The sequence below is a fragment of the Kogia breviceps genome, chromosome 4 (assembly GCF_026419965.1).
Source record: "Kogia breviceps isolate mKogBre1 chromosome 4, mKogBre1 haplotype 1, whole genome shotgun sequence".
Taxonomy (NCBI): domain Eukaryota; kingdom Metazoa; phylum Chordata; class Mammalia; order Artiodactyla; family Physeteridae; genus Kogia; species Kogia breviceps.
This window is the reverse complement of record NC_081313.1, coordinates 83,819,571-83,839,731: the sequence shown is the minus strand read 5'-3', so window position 1 is coordinate 83,839,731 and position 20,161 is coordinate 83,819,571. Positions and strand designations below refer to the sequence as shown.

General features: G+C 36.4%; 1 protein-coding gene, 1 long non-coding RNA gene and 1 pseudogene across 8 annotated transcripts in view; 1 reads left to right on the top strand and 2 right to left on the bottom strand.

Moving 5' to 3' along the window:
* Positions 1-5,101, bottom strand: part of LOC136794035 (uncharacterized) — a 596,196-nt gene extending 591,095 nt beyond the window's left edge. The window contains exon 1 of the long non-coding RNA XR_010840204.1: positions 5,020-5,101. This is a non-coding gene — a long non-coding RNA (uncharacterized lncRNA). The remainder of the gene's footprint in view (positions 1-5,019) is intronic.
* A 48-nt stretch (positions 5,102-5,149) lies between these two features.
* Positions 5,150-17,358, top strand: NUDT12 (nudix hydrolase 12). Of its 7 annotated transcripts, none has more exons than XM_059061042.2 (7): positions 5,150-5,462; positions 7,666-7,877; positions 8,431-9,017; positions 12,207-12,374; positions 13,627-13,740; positions 15,994-16,193; positions 17,164-17,358. In XM_059061042.2, the coding sequence occupies exons 2-7, from the start codon at positions 7,672-7,674 to the stop codon at positions 17,272-17,274; spliced, it is 1,386 nt and encodes a 461-aa protein (XP_058917025.1). In that variant the 5' UTR covers positions 5,150-5,462; positions 7,666-7,671; the 3' UTR covers positions 17,275-17,358. The 7 variants fall into 7 exon arrangements, with proteins under 7 accessions (XP_058917025.1, XP_066887516.1, XP_058917026.1 ...); XM_067031415.1 differs by having other exon boundaries at positions 5,168-5,462; positions 7,670-7,877; XM_059061043.2 differs by having other exon boundaries at positions 5,173-5,268.
* Positions 17,359-18,286: 928 nt separating this feature from the next.
* On the bottom strand, positions 18,287-19,829 carry LOC131754951 (acyl-protein thioesterase 1 pseudogene; annotated as a pseudogene).
* Between the last annotated feature and the right edge of the window lie 332 nt (positions 19,830-20,161).

Genomic DNA, 20,161 nt, shown 5'->3' with positions numbered 1-20,161 from the left:
TTTTCTGTATTATTCAGAATAGACTTGTTATGGCCAGGTAGCAACTTAACCCTGAAATTTCCAAGGCCCACACCACAAAAATTTATTTCTTACTTATGCAAAGTCCACTGCAAGTCTGGTAGCTCTCCAAAGTAGCTCCCTCCCTAGTGTAAATGCCAGTCCTATCTCCCTGTGACTTGGTCATCTTAACATGCCACACCCAGATTACCATAATAGGGTAAAAAAGATCTGGAGCACAATGTACCATTTCGTAACTTCTTTGGCCCAGAAGAGCACCACTTCTATCCACAGTGCATTGGCTATAACTAATCACAAGGCCATGACTAGCTTTAAGGAACATGGGCCACATCCTCTTCCCAGAAGATCTGGAAGAAGAGAAGAATAAGACATGGGTAAGAACTTTAGGTCTCCAGTGTACCTTTTCTAACCCTGCCATGTAAGTGTAGATTGGGTACCCATAATGTGCTCTCTATTTGTCTTCACTCTATTATAGAACATGTAATAGTTTATCATCTGTTTTACTTCATTAGGCAATGAGCTCCTTGAAAGAACAACCAGATATTATTTTCCTGACTAAATTCCGTAAACACACAAACATAACGACAGAAAGTCAGATGCATGCTATTTGAGAAGTTCTAATTTCCAAGGTATGGTAGCAACATCAAAAATACATTTGACTGAATAAGAGAGCAACCATTTACTTAACATCAACAAATATCAACTGAATGATTCCTATATGCCAATCAAAATTACAGGTCCTGAGAAACAGAAGTAAATGAGATAAATGAGGACCTTCTCATGTAGTAGTTTACATTCTAAGAGGGACAAACAATAAATAAAGAACAGAAACAAGAAATATCAAAAACAAGAATACCAGAAACAAGAAAATATCAGTGGGAGAGCTACTGTAAACTAGGGCATCAGGGAAGCCCTCTACAAAGGTGACATTTAAACAACCCATGAACAGCAAAAAGGAGCCTACAATTAGAAAATCTAAGAGAGGAGTATTTTTAAAAGAGGGACAAGCTATTCCAAAGTCCAGAGCAAACTTGGTGTATTCAAGAATGTAGAATATGTGTATGATGTATGTAAATTAGATCCCTATCTGTAATTACATGTAACATTATTTTATATCAAAGACCTTATGTAGAGTTCAAGGTACCTTCACTGTTTTTGAATTCACCTCTAAATTGTTTAGAGTTAAAGCACAGTTCCCAGCATATCTCATTAACAACCACAAACTTTTATTAAGTGTCCTTATATGCGAAAGAAAAACAGCTATCACTGTAGAAAATTTTTTTTTAATTAGACTCTTTTCACTTAAAAAATAAAATCTATTAGAGAAAAAGGCACAAATATACGAAGTATTAATACAAAAATTTAAAAGCAATATGCGGCAAGAATGAGACATATCTCCAGGTAATATAAGATTAATCACCACGTAAAATTACCTACATAAACATTTATTTATATGTTGTCCATAAAATAAAGTTTCTATCTAGTTGAAGGAAAACTGACTAGACAGATTTTCACAAAATTGGCAGGAAACGGCTGGCATATTTCTGTCTTAAGAAATAGTCTATGTATTACACACAACATTCACTAGCAGGGTACCAAAACTAAACTAAAAAGTTTAAGCAGCTAAAAGCAGCTAAAACTAAAAACTGCAACAAAGGGTCCATGAGGTCTTAGAGGTCTGGTAATAGGGAGGGATAAACCATTTTGGAAATTGATGCAATGGATGAGCAGAGAGAAAACAGTGATTTCAAATTTGAACTCCAAACTATTTGACTCAAATGCAATCAATCCAAATTCCATGCATTGATTTGCAATAACACTGACTCTAATATACAAAACAAAAAGGAATGTGTTCCAGGATGAGTGGTAATAGTGATTTGTTTATTTAATGATGGTTAATGATTCTCTCAAGTTATGCAGAGGAAGCTAACTACTATATAATAGAGGTTATGAATTCAAAGAAGGAAAAATCCTTGTCTTAGTTTAGTTTTGCCCAGAATCAAATCCTGAGACAAGGATTCATGTGCAATTGGTTAACTAGGAGGAAACAATAGTAAGGGAGGGAGGAAGTGAGACAGGGAAGGGAAATCAAGCAACAAAGGGTTGGTTATTAATCAAGTGTCCACTGTAGATTAAAAAGAACCTAATCCCACTGAGGGAATCTGGTAGCCAGTCTAGAACAGTGTAGCCAGTGTACTGAAAGAGTGAGAAAGGCTGAGGAATTTATACAGTCACTCATGTCAGTCATCAGCTTAGGGCTGCTCCCAGGCAGTATTACTTATCTGGCATTGCTGATGTACTGAGCAGGAAGACAAAGTGGGCTTTGGTGACAAGAAAAGGCCCTCAGGCCAAAAAAAAGAAAAATACTACCATTGCTGGCAGCTGGAAGAAAGGCTAGCATACACTGAAGTGGCAAGAGAAAGGGAATGCTGGTGGTAAACTGATAGTCATATGGTCAGGAATGATCTAGAAAAACAAAGAGAAGAGGGACTTGAGATGGGCTTTGAGAAATGGGTTGGATTTAGTTAAGGGAAAACATTTAAGTTAGGAAAAGTGGCCTGAGCAAAAGTACTGAGGAAAGTAAGAATAAGATGTATCCTAGGTCAGTTATAAGCCAGTTTGGCAGGATCCGAGAGACAATTTATACAGAATATTCTTGGGAAAATATAGCTAAAAATATACACTGGGTCCATATTAAGGAAGGTACCTAATGCTAAGCTAAAGAATTTCAACTTTTTATCCTAGGTACTGAGGAAGCTTGAAGTTTCTAAATGGGAAAATAATAAAATGAAAACATTATGGCATTAATATCTATGTTGGCAGCATTACTGCCCCTGGAATATAAACTCTTATTGGATAGGATCTGTATCTATTCAACTTCCCTAAAAGAGGATTACACGCAGAGAAGTATTTAGTATCCCATTAGCAATGAGCACCCCAAGTACAAAGGCTGTGGTATCTAAATACCATTTCTTACTAAAAGGAACCAATGCTCCTTGGAGAAAGGGCTGAATCCAGGGATGTGCAGAATATTTACAAAATCAGTGTAAAACATTTTGTTATGCCAGAAAGGAAGTAAACTATCAAACACTACAGTGGCCTGGTCAAAAGAATTCAGGAGCCCACCTGAGGGAGTTCCCACTGGCCAAAGAAGAAACAATTTGAGCATTAAAGTAATAAATATTATAGAAATATATTAAAATTTTTAACATCCATGAGTTCATAAATATACTTAAAAACCTGAAGGTGACAGGGAACTAACTCATGCTGAAAACTAGGAAATAAAGGAGAAAAATCACACATTTATCTTACTCTTCCTATAAAAACTGTACAAATACTTAAAAATGTAAAGTTCTTTGTTATAAAAGAATTTCTGTTAGTAAAGGTAGAATTAATGATCAAATAAGAATATTGCCATTTTGCACCTCCTAATGAAATCATGGACATAACAGTCATCAATGACTGCTAAAACTATTAGCTAAAAAGGCAAAGGAGAATTTATGCTTTTTATCATAAACTTTATCAGGTTGACAACTTCTGAACACAATAACCAACCATAACATGACAAAAAGATAACCAGATAGCGTATGTCTCTTACAGTAATGCAATAGGAAGTAAACAGTAAACACCTATCAAGTCTTTTCAGGGGAAAAAACAAAAAACCCTCAATCTGAATAATCCTGTTGATTTAACTACCAGTTTTTAAAAAGACAGGAGAAAGGACATCATAGGTATCCATACAATTTGCAAAATTCAGAATGCGTGAAATTCTACAGGATCATTATTTTTTAACAAATAGATTGCAATAAAAAATTAAACAGGAATCTATAGATTGAAATACATCAAAAGTAATGTGCAGACTTTGTTTAGGTCTTGATTTCAGTAAATCAATTGTAAAATATGGAATAAAATTTAAGACAATTAAATTTGACATTGAATGTCTCTTTTATGATATTACAGTACTGTTAAAATTTTAAGTGTACTAATCATATTGCAGTTATATTCTTTTTAAAAGCCCTTTTATATTTTAGATATATATTCATAATTCCAGAAAGCTTATATACTTATCAATAAAACAATATGATGTCTGGAATTTACTTCAAAAGAATCCAAAGGGCTGGAAAAAGGGCTATATATTAATTATTGTTTAGCTGATTTATATAGGTGCGTTCGTTAACCAACTTATTTAAGGTATGTCTGAATACAGAGATTGGGTATTATTCCAAGTCAGTTAACTGAAAGTACTTCTGACCTCCTGCCTCATCACTGAAATCATTAAAGACTGAAGACAACTACTCACAGAAAGAAACATAGAACAAAGTTAGAAAAAAAGTAGTTATAGAAGTACAATGTCGGCGGGCATGTAAAAACTTCACTGAGAAAAGAAAGAACTTCCAATGCCTAAAATCGGGGTAGGAAGCAATGGTCAACCTTGAGACTCCTTAACTGTTACTGAATGCCGAGGGGGCAATTTAGTAAAGAAAAAATACCTCATCTGGGAGTTAGACGACTAACAACGCCGAGCTTTGTAATTTCGAACTCACTTAAAGTGTACGTTTAGGAGTTCGAAAACACAGGAAATTAAATAAAAAATAACGGTAACAATAATAATTGCGTTTTGTGTACATATGTTATTCTATTTAAACTTCACAACAACCCAAGTAAGTGTTGTGGGCGATTGACATAAACTTTTTAGAGGACTACTGAATGGTCAACACATGGTCCCATTTCTCAAATGAGATGATTGAGGTTCGAGGCCAATAACCTGTTTAAGGTCATATACTGTAATGACTTGGTCCAACCAATATTCCAGGTTTATCTAACAAGAAAGAATTCTTTGAACACTCCAACGCACTGAACTATATCCGGGAGAAGCTTGTGGGGGCTAGATGTTAAATTCTAGAGAACTTAAAACCGTTTCCACAGACCTACAATTTTCCATCGCCCTACACATCTCGGTCTCACCGGGAAAAAAACAAAACAAAACAGCCCTTCACTCACCATTAGGAAGCCGGTCCTCTCAGCTGGGACCTCCTGACCCAGCTCCCCAAAGCCTCTACACGCCAAGCCCCGAGCCTTCTCGAATCTCTCAGTCCGTGACCGTCAAACTACATCTCCCATAAAGCCGTGCGAGGACACCGGCTCTTCGCCGGAAGTTTGAGAGGCTCCATCCGGCTCCGGGAAGAGCGAGTGTGGGGATTTCCTGGTTCTCGACTACAGGCTGCATTCTTCAATTCTGCTCACCTGTGGGTTAGTAGCAGCAGCGGAGAGTTAGTCGGCCCAGTGGCGCTTCTGGAGCTGGTAGCCGGTTCTCTGTGCTCTCGGGTCTTCGTGCTGTCGGGCCCTGCCCTGCTGGGTAGTGTGGCGCAGCCTCGCGCTTGGACTTGCAACCCGGGCGCCGGGGACGGGGCTGGGGACTCAGCCGATCCAGCGCAGTCTTTGAGGTGGGGAAAAAGAAGCTGCTTCATGTGTGCTTTCACGTTTTTAAATAAAAGTAATCTCACAGTACTGCCAAGGGAATAAACTCTCAAGGTATTTGACTGTTTGGAGACATGGCAGAGACCGTGCAATGGGTGGCGCTTGGTCGGTTAGATGGCCCTCTTGAACACCCAAGAAATAATGGGCGGTGACTTAAGTGACAAAGCTGTATTTGAGGTCTGCCCTGTCTCTTGAGCCATATGACCTTGGACCAGTCAGGGGCACCGGGGTACACATCCGTAAAAGTGGATGTTGGTTTGGCTAAATCTTAAGACTCTTTAAACTCAAGATTCTTTAAAATGACTTCTCAGGATAGTCCGCGTTCTTGGACAGCAAGGGCAGCATTTAGCTAACTGAATCACCTCATCCTGCCTTCAAATCCTTACCTTCAGGAGAACCTGACAATGAGAAATGAAAAAGTAAATCAAACAGAGGTGGACCTTAGACTTTGCTCTTCTGAATTGAGTAATGGTTCTATTTCTAGATGGCTTTTCTGCTGAGAAAGCTAAGGGAGAAAGTGTGCATTTTCCACTTCTTTTCACCTGAGAATACTGTATGCATAAGCATTGCGCTGGGGGTAGTGAATGGTACTGTATTTTTGGAGGCCAGTTTTGCAGTCAACCTGCAGTGAGTGGGCTGTGGAGAAGGTAAGGAAGTGACCATGACTTAAATATTGCCTGAAGTAAACCTAACTGAAGAACCTGTGTGATATGATTTTAAGGAAAAGGCAACTTTAAAGGGAGACCATACATGAGTCAGTATACAGCAGTGCAAAATAAAGTCCTGAAAAGTTGTAGCTTTGTTATTCATAATATTTTTTAAGCATTTAGGAATCTTAATATGAAGAGAATGGTGAAGTAAATTCTAGAGTAAATCAAAAGAAATAAAAAAATTGTTTTCTAATCTAGAAGTCACTCCTCTTACTTTAAGTTGTATACAGAATTTCAATATTTTGTTTCTATTCCTGTGAGTAGTTTTGACCTATTTATAGGTAGCAGAAAGATATAAACAGGTAAGGTGAACAGTCACAAAGTCCACTTTTTTCTTTTTATACTGTCATGCTATTCCTACTACACAACTGATCAACAAAATTGCAGTGTCAGAACCCTAGAGACAACTGCTGTCAAAAATTATGGATTATAACCTTTCTTTCTCTTTAGCCTCAATATCTTATGCTCAGAATGGTAGAAACCTAGTTAGAATCCCAAATCTTTTCTTAATAGAATTTCATAGAAAGAAAAAATCATACCTTACAAAAACTTTGAGAAGTTTATAGACAATTGAAATGCGAATCATTTCCACCCACACACACAAAAAAGCTCAGTTTGTGCCCTACCACATTCAGTCCACAATTAGGCAACTGAAATAACAGAGTTACAAAGCAGACAAAGTTAATGGTTTTAAAAGCTTCTGTGATTCAAGGATAGACAAAGTGACCAATAGAAGTGTTCAATAATAGATCCAAAATATATGGTCATCTCATTTGTGAAAAGGATAATACTGCAATGTAATGGGACAAAGATAGTGAATTCAAGAATGATGCTGAGTCAAATGGATTATCTATTGGGATAAAATGTATCATGACCCCTACCTCACACCATGAGCAAAAATAATTTCCTGATGGATTAGCAGAATTAACTATGCAAGGTAAAGCAATAAATTATTTTCATGTGAAACGTGGGTTTTTGAGTAGGATCATAATTTCCCTGAGAGGACAGATCTGTTTCTAGTACCACAGATTCTAAGAATACTACTTGGCATCTGCTGAAAACATCTGTCTTTACTTCTGTCTCCTTGCTTTAACTCCCCTCATGCCCTGATCCATATTGAAGTCCCTCTGGTTTGCCTGAAATACACTTTCCTCTTTGTAATGTCTGTTACCTTATTCCCCCTCCCAATGATGTCACCCCCTTCAACTGTATTCCACCAAAGTTCTTTATACATTATTTTATATATCCCCCATGTTGAATTATATTTAAAATTCTCAACTGATAACAGTTTTGAAATGTATGCTGTGATGACAGTTGACTACTAGTTACCTTTTTAACAGTATATTGTTTTAGAAACCATAACTAATATTCTAATTATATCAGCACCCTGATAATGTTCAATCATTGATACAAGAAAGCAATTGCAAATGAGTTTTTTTTCCTATTTTCCTATTTTAAGGAAGAAATGTCTTCTGTAAAAAGAAGTCCAAACCAAGAAATTATATCCCAATTTCACTATTCAGCTGCAGAAGGAGATATTGCCAGGTTAACAGTAATGCTCAGTCATTCTCCATCTCTTCTCAATGAAACTTCTGAAAATGGCTGGACTGCTTTAATGTATGCTGCAAGGAATGGGCACCCAGATGTTGTCCAGTTTCTACTTGAGAAAGGGTAAACATTTTAGGCTGTACCACCTGAAGGAGTGTCTGGTTTAATTTCTGGATTACGTATTTTCTTTAAAATTTTTCTTATAGCCATATTTACAACATTGGGCTTGTAAATAACTCATTGAACAGTCTTGTTATATAATAGCATAATTTCTAATTAAAAATTTTTAACGTTTTTAATTGGGAAATTACTCTTCATACTTAACAGCAAAGAGAGTTAAATTAATGTTTTTTCTCCCAAATAGAATGTGTAAATCTACCCACTATGACTACAGAAAACTCCTTGTAAAAATTTAATATCTCATTATAGCACATAAAACGTATGCTTTTTTTATTTTATAAATAATCTTCCAGAAATTTTAAATATCTGCTGTCTCTAAATTTTAATCATTTATGATTCCTTTTACCTTTCCATTAGTATATTATGTGCTAAAACAAAAAGAAATATATGCAATGATTAAATAGAGGGGCTATCACGTACATCTGGAAATATTTTATTGTAATAAATACTGAAGAAAATGTTTCTTTACTATTTTATTTTTTGCTTCCATCCATAGGTGTGACAGATCCATTATCAATAAATCAAGGCAGACTGCACTGGATATTGCTAAATTTTGGGGTTATAAGCATATAACTAACTTACTAGCTAATGCTAAAGGTGGGAAGAAGCCTTGGTTCCTAACCAGTGAAATGGAAGAATGTGAAAATTATTTTAGCAAGACACTACTGGACCGGAAAAGTGAAAAAAGAAATAATTCTGACTGGCTGTTAGCAAAAGAAAGCCATCCAGCCACAGTTTATATCCTTTTCTCAGATTTAAATCCCTTGGTTACTCTAGGTGGCAATAAAGAAAGTTTCCAACAGCCGGAAGTCAGGCTTTGTCAGCTGAACTACACAGATATAAAGGATTATTTGGCTCAGCCTGAGAAGATCACCTTGATTTTCCTTGGAGTAGAACTTGAAATGAAAAAAGAGTTATTTAATTATGCTGGGGAAGTCTCACAAGAAAAAGATGCGTTGGTTGCCTGGTTTGCTTTAGGTATAGATCCTGTTGCTGCTGAAGAATTTAAGCAAAGACATGAAAATTGCTATTTTCTTCATCCTCCTATGCCAGCTCTTCTGCAATTGAAAGAAAAAGAAGCTGGTAAGTGAACACTGTTTACTTGTATTGGTAATAATCTGATTTTTGGTACTGTATTGAAATTGCATGTATCCACAATTTCTAGGAAGCACACTCTTTCCAGGAAGCAATGAAATTAGGCTATCTTCATTAGAAACTTCCTAAAGTTCTCACCCTAGAGGACTACTCTCCTGGGTGGTTACAGCAGTTTTAATCAGCCAGGATTAGTTTCCCCAGAATTAACCCTAACGCATACTGGTTTCACTTGATTTTTTAGTGCCTGCTGTGCACTGAACATAATGGCAAAGACCTTTACTGTTTTGCTTTGCTGTCTGTTGCTTGCTATGCCATTTCATGTGGGGTCATATATATCATGGTAAGAATGAGGGATTTTATTTTATTTTTTTTTTATTCTAAATTCCATTTAAATGTTATAACCTAGCCTAGGTTTTAAAAAAAAAAAAAAAAAAAAACCCTCACTCTGGCTGCTTTGTAGATCATGAACTGTAGATAATTAAGTGTGGAAGTCAGGAGTCCTATTAAGAGGGGACTGGAGATTACAGTAGCCCAGGTAAGAGATTGCAGTGGCTTGGACTAGTGGAGTAGAGAGAAAGGGAGAGTTTGCGATATTCAGGAGGTAGAACTGATAGGGCTTGAACAGTAGGTTGAGACTTGTAATTGAGAAAGAGATGCTGGTAACCTAGACTATGTCTGAGTTGTTAAGATGATAATAGGGGAGATGGAGGGAAAGTGGTACATTCAAGATATATTTTGGAGAGCAAATCAGCGGTACTTGCTAATGGAGTGGGTATGGGGTATATAATAATGAAAGAAAAGATCAAGAATGACTGCTAAGTTTGAGACTTTAGTAATTTGGTAGATAGTTATACTCTTTCTTGATAAAATAATATAGAATGATGGGTAGAGTGAGGGAAGCAGGACAGACTTGAAGTAAATCAAGATTTTCGCTTTGGGCATGTGAACTTTCAGAGAAGGGAAATAGAATCTGCAACTAAGGAGAGGAACTGGAATATACCTGTATGGCAGTCATCAACACAAAGGTGGTATTTAAATCCCAGGAAATTTCTGAGATTACTTAGAGAGTTGAGAGCAAGCAAAAAAAAGAACCTGAATCCCCCTAAATTTAAAAGTCAGATAGAAGGAGAGGAGCCATCAAAGATGATGTTGACAGTGCAGCCATAAGGTAAGAAGAAAACAGGAGAATGTGCTCATGGAAACCAAGAGAGCAAAGTATATCTTGGTGTTAGTAGTCAAATATATTGAATGCTGCTGAGAATTTGAGTAAGATGACAAAGACTTTTTTTAAAAGAATCTTTGGTTTGATAATATGAAGCTGTTGATGAATTTGACGAGAGGAGTGTCAGTGGAATAGAAGGTATATTACAGTAGACTGAAGAGTTAATGGGAGGTGAGGAAGGGGTCACTTCTCAATGTCCATATTCTCTTAGGTGATCTGGTAGGCTCTTCCAGAGACTTCTTAGCACTCATCCCAAAATCTGGGGTGGTATGTTTTATTCCCGACATCTGTGGAAAAAACACAACACTTTTAAAAGGAAAATATCCTTTCTTTGAAGCTGTATATATAATTTTAAGATCAAAAGGATCTTTAAAAAAAAGCTAGTAAGGAAACAGGCTGTTTTACTCAGCTGCTGTGTAACCTTACATAGATACTTAACCTCTGTCTGCCTCAGTTTCCTCCTCCCAAAAATGAGGATGATAATAGTACCTACATTATAGTGTTGCTCTAAACATTAAATAAGATAATGTATGTAAAGATCTTTGCCAGGTGCTTGACATATAGTAAGTACTCAATAAATGTTAGCTTTTTGTATTGTGATGATACTGAAATAATGGCGATACCTTGAGGTAAATTACATAATACACAGTAACAGAGCAGGCAGATATTTAATGTTGCCTATGGTTCACTGAATTTCAGATTTATGGTTTATTAGTTTCATTTTTCCTAGTTTAAAATGTCGTTATTGCTGTTTCTGATTATTTTGTTTATTCCAAAATCCTTACACCGAATAATCTATTTTAGGAGAGAGAGGTTTTGTCAGGCATTTGAAATGTAGCATTTCTACTCTTATTGCCCCAATTCTAGTATTTTGGGTCAGGCCATATTAATTCTTTTTTGAAGTATCAGGGTAAAGGCTGTAGACAAAGTGTGCATGTTCTAAGATTTATTCTATTAGGCATTTTTGTCATAAACAAAGTTAATCACAAATGTTGTAAACACAATATTTTTAAAAATTATTCTATGTAATTTCTAATTGTAAACAGAGTATGTTCCACAGTGACACAGACCAGTATTGTCTTATTCCCAAGGAAAGTAGAGATGGGTTCCTACAGTTTCCTAGTAATACTGTCTTTATGGCCCAAATCTAAGTTAAGAACTGTCTTTGTAGTGTATTTTTATAAAAGTCACTATTGTAAAGTCACTGTGTGTAAAGTCACTATACGCTAGAGTCATGTATGTCCAAAATTTACAAATCACCTATAGTAAATGCCGAAACTAATAACAGTATATACAGATGTTAGTACCTCTATCTTTTTTTTTTTAATAAATGTATTTATTTTATTTACTTATTTTTGGCTGCATTGGGTCTTTGTTGCGGCACACGGTCTTTCTCTAGTTGCGGCAAGCGGGGGCTACTCTTCATTGCGTTGCACGTGATTCTTATTGCAGTGGCTTTTCTTGTTGCAGAGCATGGGCTCTAGGTGCGCGAGTAGCAGCAGTTGTGGCATGCGGGCTCAAGTAGTTGTGGCTTGCGGGCTGTAGAGCGCATGCTCAGTAGTTGTGGTGCAGAGGCTTAGTTGCTCTGCAACATGTGGGATATTCCTGGACCAGGGATCAAACCCATGTACCCTGCATTGGCAGGCGGATTCTTAACAACTGAGCCACTAGGGAAGTCCCGGTATATCTATCTTATATGAGAGTTATATGAGAGACATTATTTTATTAGTCCAAATTAAAGGTAAATCTAATTTTCATTTGTCGTCTGTAGGATTAAATCTTTTACTTTAAAAGAAAGATACAGATCATAAAAATAGGAACAATAAAACCCTTGATCACACAGCTATTCAGAAAATACAGTGTACATCTTTATTATGACCTAAGAACATTTTACTTCTATATTAATTTGTTTACAATTTGTCACAGAAGTAAAACTTCTTTTGCTTCTCTCGTAGGGGTTGTAGCTCAAGCAAGATCTGTCCTCGCCTGGCACAGTCGATATAAGTTCTGTCCAACCTGTGGAAGTGCAACTAAAATTGAAGAAGGTGGCTATAAAAGAGTATGCTTAAAAGAAGACTGTCCTAGCCTTCATGGTGTTCACAACACATCATACCCAAGAGTTGGTAAGCCTTTTCTTTTACAGTGAAACCTCAGCCATCTGGAAATCTTAGGGAATAAGACATTCTGGAAAGACAAGATTTTGAGTTGCTGAGGGGCTTACCTTTTTATTGAAAGCATATTTAATTTAACTATTAAGACTATAATTATTAAAGTATCATGTACTTTCATGACTTTTACTACCCTTCTTAAACCTGGGTTAATCAGCATGAATTTGATGTGTTGAGATACATGATTTCAAAAGCCCACCATCTGGGTCCACTTAGTGGAGAGGAAAAGAAAGCCCAAATAGTCAAGTACCTGCTTGTGGCATCACCAAAGCAGTAGAGCCTGGAGCTAGCTTCTCATTACTGCTGGTGTCTGCCTGTACTTTCTCTCCTCCTAATTGGTGCTTTGAGTTGGCTGTGGATTTAGAAATCTGATAACCCAGCCCTTTAAAGTTGTGTGAAAAAAGGATAGACTCAGCAACACCTGAGGAGGTCTTCTGGGAGTAAAGTGCATGGCTTAGTGACATGTGTTTGCTGCTCAGGAGCCTTTTACATTTGATTACCGGTTCTCAGTTGTGATCTAGTAAGGCGAATTTACTGAATTAGTGACTTCTGGAGAGATGAACTGTTATTTAAAATAATTTTTTTTAATGGATTAAAGCTTCTTATTTTTTTTGGCGGTACGCGGGCCTCTCACTGTTGTGGCCTTTCTGGTTGCGGAGCACAGGCTCCGGACGTGCAGGCTCAGCAGCCATGGCTCACGGGCCCAGCCGCTCTGCGGGTGGGCACAAACCCATGTTCCCTGCATCAGCAGGCAGACTCTTAACCACTGCGCCACCAGGGAAGCCCCACATTAGCTTTTAAAAACATTTTGTTAAGGACTGCGATGGAAGGAACAGGGAAATTCACTACATTTGCTATGGTAAAATTTGAATTTTCTCAATGCCATGTATTACCTACTCAAACTTTTCTAATTAGAAAATAAAAATAAGCCTAGCATACCATAAATACACAATGAATGTTGCTATTACGATGAGAAAGAAGACAAAAATGTTCTTTCTTTCGCTTACTGACAACATTCTATGGAATTTTCCTGAAATACTCTGTCTCCCGGCAGAAAGAAACAGTCTCTTATAACTAGACAAAAGTCTTGTTCTTACAGGAGATACATGTTTTTATTATCCTACTAGACAGTGACTTTACACAATGAGTCTAAATTATTTTTTCCTGTCATTCATACATCTGATTTTTTTTTTTAAAAAAAAAACAGATCCAGTAGTAATCATGCAAGTTATTCATCCAGATGGGACCAAATGTCTTTTAGGCAGGCAGAAAAGATTTCCTCCAGGCATGTTTACCTGCCTTGCTGGATTTATTGAACCTGGTAAGCCTTTCCTTAATAATTTTCATTTAACTTATAATTTCTAAATAAAAAGTTTGGACAGCATTTGAGAAATAATCTCTGATAAATTATCATGTTATAAAACTGGGATATTTTAAAATATTTTCTGTGTATTTTAGATGATATAATTTTTATTTTTACCAGTGGAATAGTTTTGTGTTTTAAAAATTCATTATTTGCTCTTTCATATATCTTTCATATATTGCCCTTACCCAAGGTTTCTGCATGATTTACACCTCACTTCCTTGTGTACTAGGCTCAATTGTCACCGTTTCAGAGAGGCCTTCCGTGATAGTCCTAAATACATTAGTTAGCCCTATACCCTGCATTTACAATCCCTGTCATCCAGTCTGATTTTTCCCTACAGTACTCATCAGCACCTAACATGGTATATATGTATGTATTTATCTATTTATCTATCTGTTTATTTGTTTATTATTTGCTAGTACCAGAATGTAAGTTCCATAACAGTCAGGACTTTATTTATTGCTCTATCCTAAACCCTTAGAGCATACGCCTGATACGTTGTAGGAGATCAGTAAATATTTGCGGAATAAATGAATTAATATATCTAATTAACATGTTTAATTTCAACTTCCAATATTAATCTACATTAATAGATAATAATATTACTAAACATATGTAGTGCCATATTTTCCTGAAGGCTTTCTTTGTATTAAATCATGTGATCCTCATACAAGCTTATAAAGTAGGTGGTATTTCAGCAGTTTTACAGATGGGGCACTAAGGCACAGGGGCTGAATAACTTGCCCAAGATCAAACAGCTAGTAAGTGAAAGGGCAGGGATTCAAACTTGGGCAGTTTGGCTCTGAGTCCATGATGTTAATTTCTATGCTGCCTCTAAGTAGCTCTAGGTCATTTTTTTTTTTAACTGCTGTGTAGCCTTCCATTTATGAATATTCTGCAATTCATTTATCCATTCTGCTGTTGGACATTTAGTTTATTTCAAAGCTTTTACTATTACAAATAACACTACAGTGAATATTCTTGAACTACTCCTTGTACACATTTGCAAGGAGTGGTACAAGCCTCCATAGGTTGTATATCTGAGAGTAGAATTGCTAGCTCATAGAATATGAGCATCTTAATCTTTTCCACATATTGCCAAGTTGTTTTCTGAAGTGTTCCTACCAGTTTACACTCCCTCTGGAAGTACGTGAAATGTCTATTATTCCTCATCTTCACCAAGTTAGGAATATCAAGATTTTTATTTGCCATTCTGATGGTTATGAAATGGTATGTCATTGTCATTTTAATTTTTATTTCCCTGCTGATGGAGCATCTTTTTCAGATATGTATTAGGCATCCAGTTTCTTGATTTCCAGTTTCTGAATTTTACATTTTTATATTCTTTGCCTATTTTTGTTTTGGTTGTTGATCTTTTTTTCTTATTGATTTTAGGGGTTTTTAAATATGTATTGTATGCTAATCTTTATTTAGTTTGGCCTTACAGATATCTTATGCTAGTCTATGAGTTATCTTTTCACTATTTTTATGAATATAAATTAATTTTAATACAGGAAATTTACCAATCTATTTGAAATAGAAAGCTGTATTTAAATAGCAAAATATTTCTAAACTTTCAGATAAATTTAATTTAGAAACCATTCCCTTTATTCTAATTCTCAGTTTCAACAAATCAGAAATATAAATTACATTTATAGGCATTACTTTATTATAGCTGGGTCAACAATTATATAGAGAAAAATAATCATTTGGTAAGAGAAAAATAATGAGTTTCATTGTATGCTGTTTTTAAAATTTTAGTTTTTAACTCTTTGGAAAAGAGTTATCTGCAAAGACAAAAAGAAAAAAGTTATCTGCAATAATTGTTCGACAACATAAGGAAAAAATGTTTCGAGATTTTAGTGAGGAAAAGCTTAGATACATAAACAAGATAATATATAAAGTGTTTGCATAGTGTTTAGCCAACCGTAAGTAGGTGCTGGATAGTCGTAGATGTTATAATTTTTTAAATATAACAAATTTAGACCTTTAAGAAATGAAATGTTTCTTGGCATTTTGATTCTGTAGGTAGTCATATACTTTAAGAAATAATGTTTCTTGAATTCCAGTCTCGTTTTAGGCTTCTGCTTTCTGATTCTTTGAATTGGGTTTCTGTCCAAAGTGTTTTCCAAATGTTTGAACCATTTGGAGCACAAAATGTCCAGGGTATGTTCATCAGCTACTTGTTCTTTTGCCCCATTTGATTAGGGGAGACAATAGAAGATGCTGTTCGGAGAGAAGTAGAAGAAGAAAGTGGAGTCAAAGTTGGCCATGTTCAGTATGTCTCTTGTCAACCATGGCCTATGCCCTCCTCCTTAATGATTGGTTGCTTAGCTGTGGCAGTGTCTACAGAAATTAAAGTTGACAAGAATGAAATAGAGGATGCCCGCTGGTTCACTAGAGAACAGGTGAAGTTCAATTTAATTTCCTTCTTCTATTGATTCTCTGACTGTATTAGTTTGGGCATGTAGCAAGGATACATGTTTTCAACAAGTTGAATGAATGGCTATGGTCCCCTCATCATTCATGGATTACAATGTAATTGATGTGTCCACTGTTAACTTCTGTGAGATTCTTCTAGTAATGATGATTCTGTGCCGTTTTCTCATTTCAAATGCCGTTTCTTGAGATTAATGATACCTTTCAGTGGCCTTAAAATGGGTGAACATTATTTCAGAGATGAGAAGCAGGAATATTATTATTAGACATATTTTAGTTTGTAGCATTAAAGCAAGGAACTCAAAAAATATCAGTAAAAATGCATATAAGTTTTGAAAAGTTCTTGTTCATTTTAAATGTACTTGACAAGACTGACGAAACTGTATAACAAAGATACACTCACAGAACTTTTTAAAACTCATCCTTAAGTAATACAATGAAAGATAAATTACTTGTCTGTGTTTTGTATAACCCAATGTCTTTGTATAGAAAACAGATGGATACTCTACAATAGTGAAGACCTGAAATCCTTGGTGACTTCGCTTACACAAAATTAATTTTATTTTATGCTCAACCTCAAAAAAAGTAGAAATTAGATTTTTTTTTCAGAATTTTATAAAAGGATAAAAGGGAATTTTTTCCAAAAGTTTATTTTCACTTTGAAAATAAATGTGTAGCATATACTTTGCTTTTTCATAACCTTATTTTCATCAGGAAAAATGTCTTTCTGGAATATTTTAAAAATTGAATCACTGACTCAATGAAGCAACTAAAAATGGTGTACTAAATTTTGCATGTTGAATATGGATGTTATTGCTTTCTCCTGTTGTTATTCACTGTAAAAGTCATTACATTTTAGTTGAATTGTATAAGCATAGAAATAATATTTAAGTGTGACAGTTTTAAAATCCTAATACATTTTATTGTGGTGTATTTTAGGTTGTGGATGTTCTGACCAAAGGGAAGCAGCAGGCATTCTTTGTGCCACCAAGCCGAGCTATTGCACATCAACTAATCAAACACTGGATTGGAATGAACCCCAATCTCTAAATCAAATAACTAAACTTTGACTATGTCTAATTGATTTCTTTTTTTTTTAAGTCAAAATTAAATTTTATTTCACACTGATAGAAACCGTGAAAAAGATTTACATTTTCCCACATTACATCACAACATTTCAATGGAATATTTCTTGCCATAAATTAGATCTTGCTGATATGTGTGAAACAACAGTTTATATTCTTAAAGATAAAAGCAAAATGACTTAGTAAATGATTGTTTAAAAACTGTAAATCCAGACATAAACATATGGCTTCATTATTAACATCCTATACTGTCCATACGAAATCGTTTCCATCATCAAGTAGCACCCATTTATAAAGCATTCCTAACGGTGTTCTAGTCAGTTGGGATACAGCAGAAAAATTCACAGTTCAGAAATATCAAGCGTACATTTTTGCTACATATTAACCTGGGTGGTAACTACACCGTAAAAATCTATTTAAAATCAAATAATTGCTACTTTTATGTTTGCACAAAAACTAACTTAAAAAGATACTCTCTGGCTTCCCTGGTGGCGCAGTGGTTGCGAGTCCGCCTGCCGATGCAGGGGACGCGGGTTCGTGCCCCGGTCCGGGAAGATCCCACATGCCGCGGAGCGGCTGGGCCCGTGAGCCAGGGCCGCTGAGCCTGCGGGTCCGGAGCCTGTGCTCCGCAACAGGAGAGGCCACAATGGTGAGAGGCCAGCATACCGAAAAAAAAAAAAAAAAAAAAAAGATCCTCTCTGACTACAGTGAAAATTTCAAATAAGTCCATTGGCAGATAAAAGTAAAGCAGATTCTTTGAATGGATTGTTCATTTCCTACAGCAGTCGGTTTCAAACTTATGTGCAAAATAAGTAACTAAAACTCTATGCTACAAGGAGAATCATCTTAGAGCAAATCATCGTAGAAATTACAGTTTGTAAGATCAGTCTTAAATATTTCAAAACATACTAGAATATGACCTAATTATTCTTCCAGATAATTACAGAAAAATACAACCACAGAATTATTCTCTTTACCTGGACTGAAGATTCTAGTAACTCTGCAGGACGAAACTGCAGACAAAGGTCCAGTTTAAGTAGTAGTGCAGAAACTTTGAAGGGATGGTCTGGTTTCTTTCTACAAGTATAAATACATTTTCAATGCCATCATGTCTCTGATTCAGAATGTCAAATTACAGCATGTATTGACAGCAGATGTTTACGGCAAGTAGGCAATATTTGGTCTGTTATGAAGGATAAAAAAGAAGGAAGAACGTATTTCGTTTCTAGAGAGGAAAAAGAATATTAAATAGAAGTTATATTCAGGAAAGAAAAACCGGGTCCCCAAAATAAAAGGGCCATTAATTGAAGACAGCAGTATTACTCTTTATTGACACTTAGAAGCATTATCCCTATAATTAGGAATAATGTAACAACACATTCTTACTATGCATTATAATCATTAAGCACATATGAACACGTATATAAAAATGCTGCATGGTGACTAATTTGGAATAAGTCCAGAGTCTAAGCCACAGCATGCATAAACTGTCTTAACTGCTCATTTATACCTGAACAAATTTTCATTAAGCATACTAATAATTTTCAAGTGATGTAATAAAAAATCTGGTTGCAGTATTTAATTATTTCGCTGAATTACATTTGGGAGAAAGAAGCTAGCTGCTTCACGTATTTTAATACTAGTATATTCTGGATCATATACATAGAAACTTAACAGATCATAAATTTCCCATGAGGAGATTCATTTAGTCTGTGTCATTGGTGTGTATTTGCAAAACATTTTATCACTGCGAACATCAGAGGTTTCAAGATGCGGCACAGGAAAAAGTTCATACTCCACGACGATGATGCTGGTGTGCACTTCTCCAGAAGGCCTCTTGGTGACGTCAATCAGTGGGAGGTAGGAGTTAATCAATGAACTGCTTGATATCCATCGTTTCCTGTTCACATGAACTGTGCGTCATGCCTCCAGAGGTTTTGACGGTTACATTGGCTGGATTTACCAAGGTTTTCAGCCTTTCAGCAGTGGAGAACCAAACACTAGGGGAACTAAAGGATCCAAACTCCATGGCACTGAAGAGTAGAAATGTCTCTATTCACGCCACTGATAGGACCCTGTGGAAAGGAAGCTCGCAGCGGCAGCCAGCAGCTGAGAGCGGTGACGCCAGCAAGCTTCTGCTGTGTGGTCAGTGCCATGTACAGAGATAAAGCTCCTCCTTGAGAAAATCCTCCCAAAATAATTCTGTTAGAAGGAATGTCATTCTTCACCTCTTGCTCTATCAAAGATTTTACACTTTCTGCTGCTTAATTCCAGTTTCATCTTCCTGTGAATCTGGTGAAAGCCCAATAATGTCAAACCAAGTAGGCATGGCCACGTACATATTTAATGTTACAGGCATAACCGGTCCTGTGTCTCCCAATCCATGAAGGAAAATCACCGCAGCGGTGGCCTTCTCGACGGCGGGCACGATGGCGGGCAGCGGGGCCGACGTGTTATTACCGCACATACACCGGCTTGACCCACCGCGCGTCCGAAGCGGAAGGCGGTGCGAGCGCCGAGTCCCGCCGGCGCACGGGCGCGCGCTCAGGCGCGTGCGCGCCCACACGGCGCCGCACCGCCCTCCGACCCCGCCCTAATTGATTTCTAATCCCATTTATTCCTCAAGTGAGATTAGAAATGTTTAATGCTCTTTAGAACGTCACAACACAAATATCATACTGGGTTTTCGAAATATTTTCGAAATGTACCTTCCATCTTAACGATAAAATTCATATTTTTAAAAATTATAACATTGCCTCAGATTTTGTTAAATCTGAGTCCGCATTCTCTGAACTTTCTGGCGGGGGGAGTTGAGCTCCACAGTTTTATCTCACAAAACCGTATTTCTAATA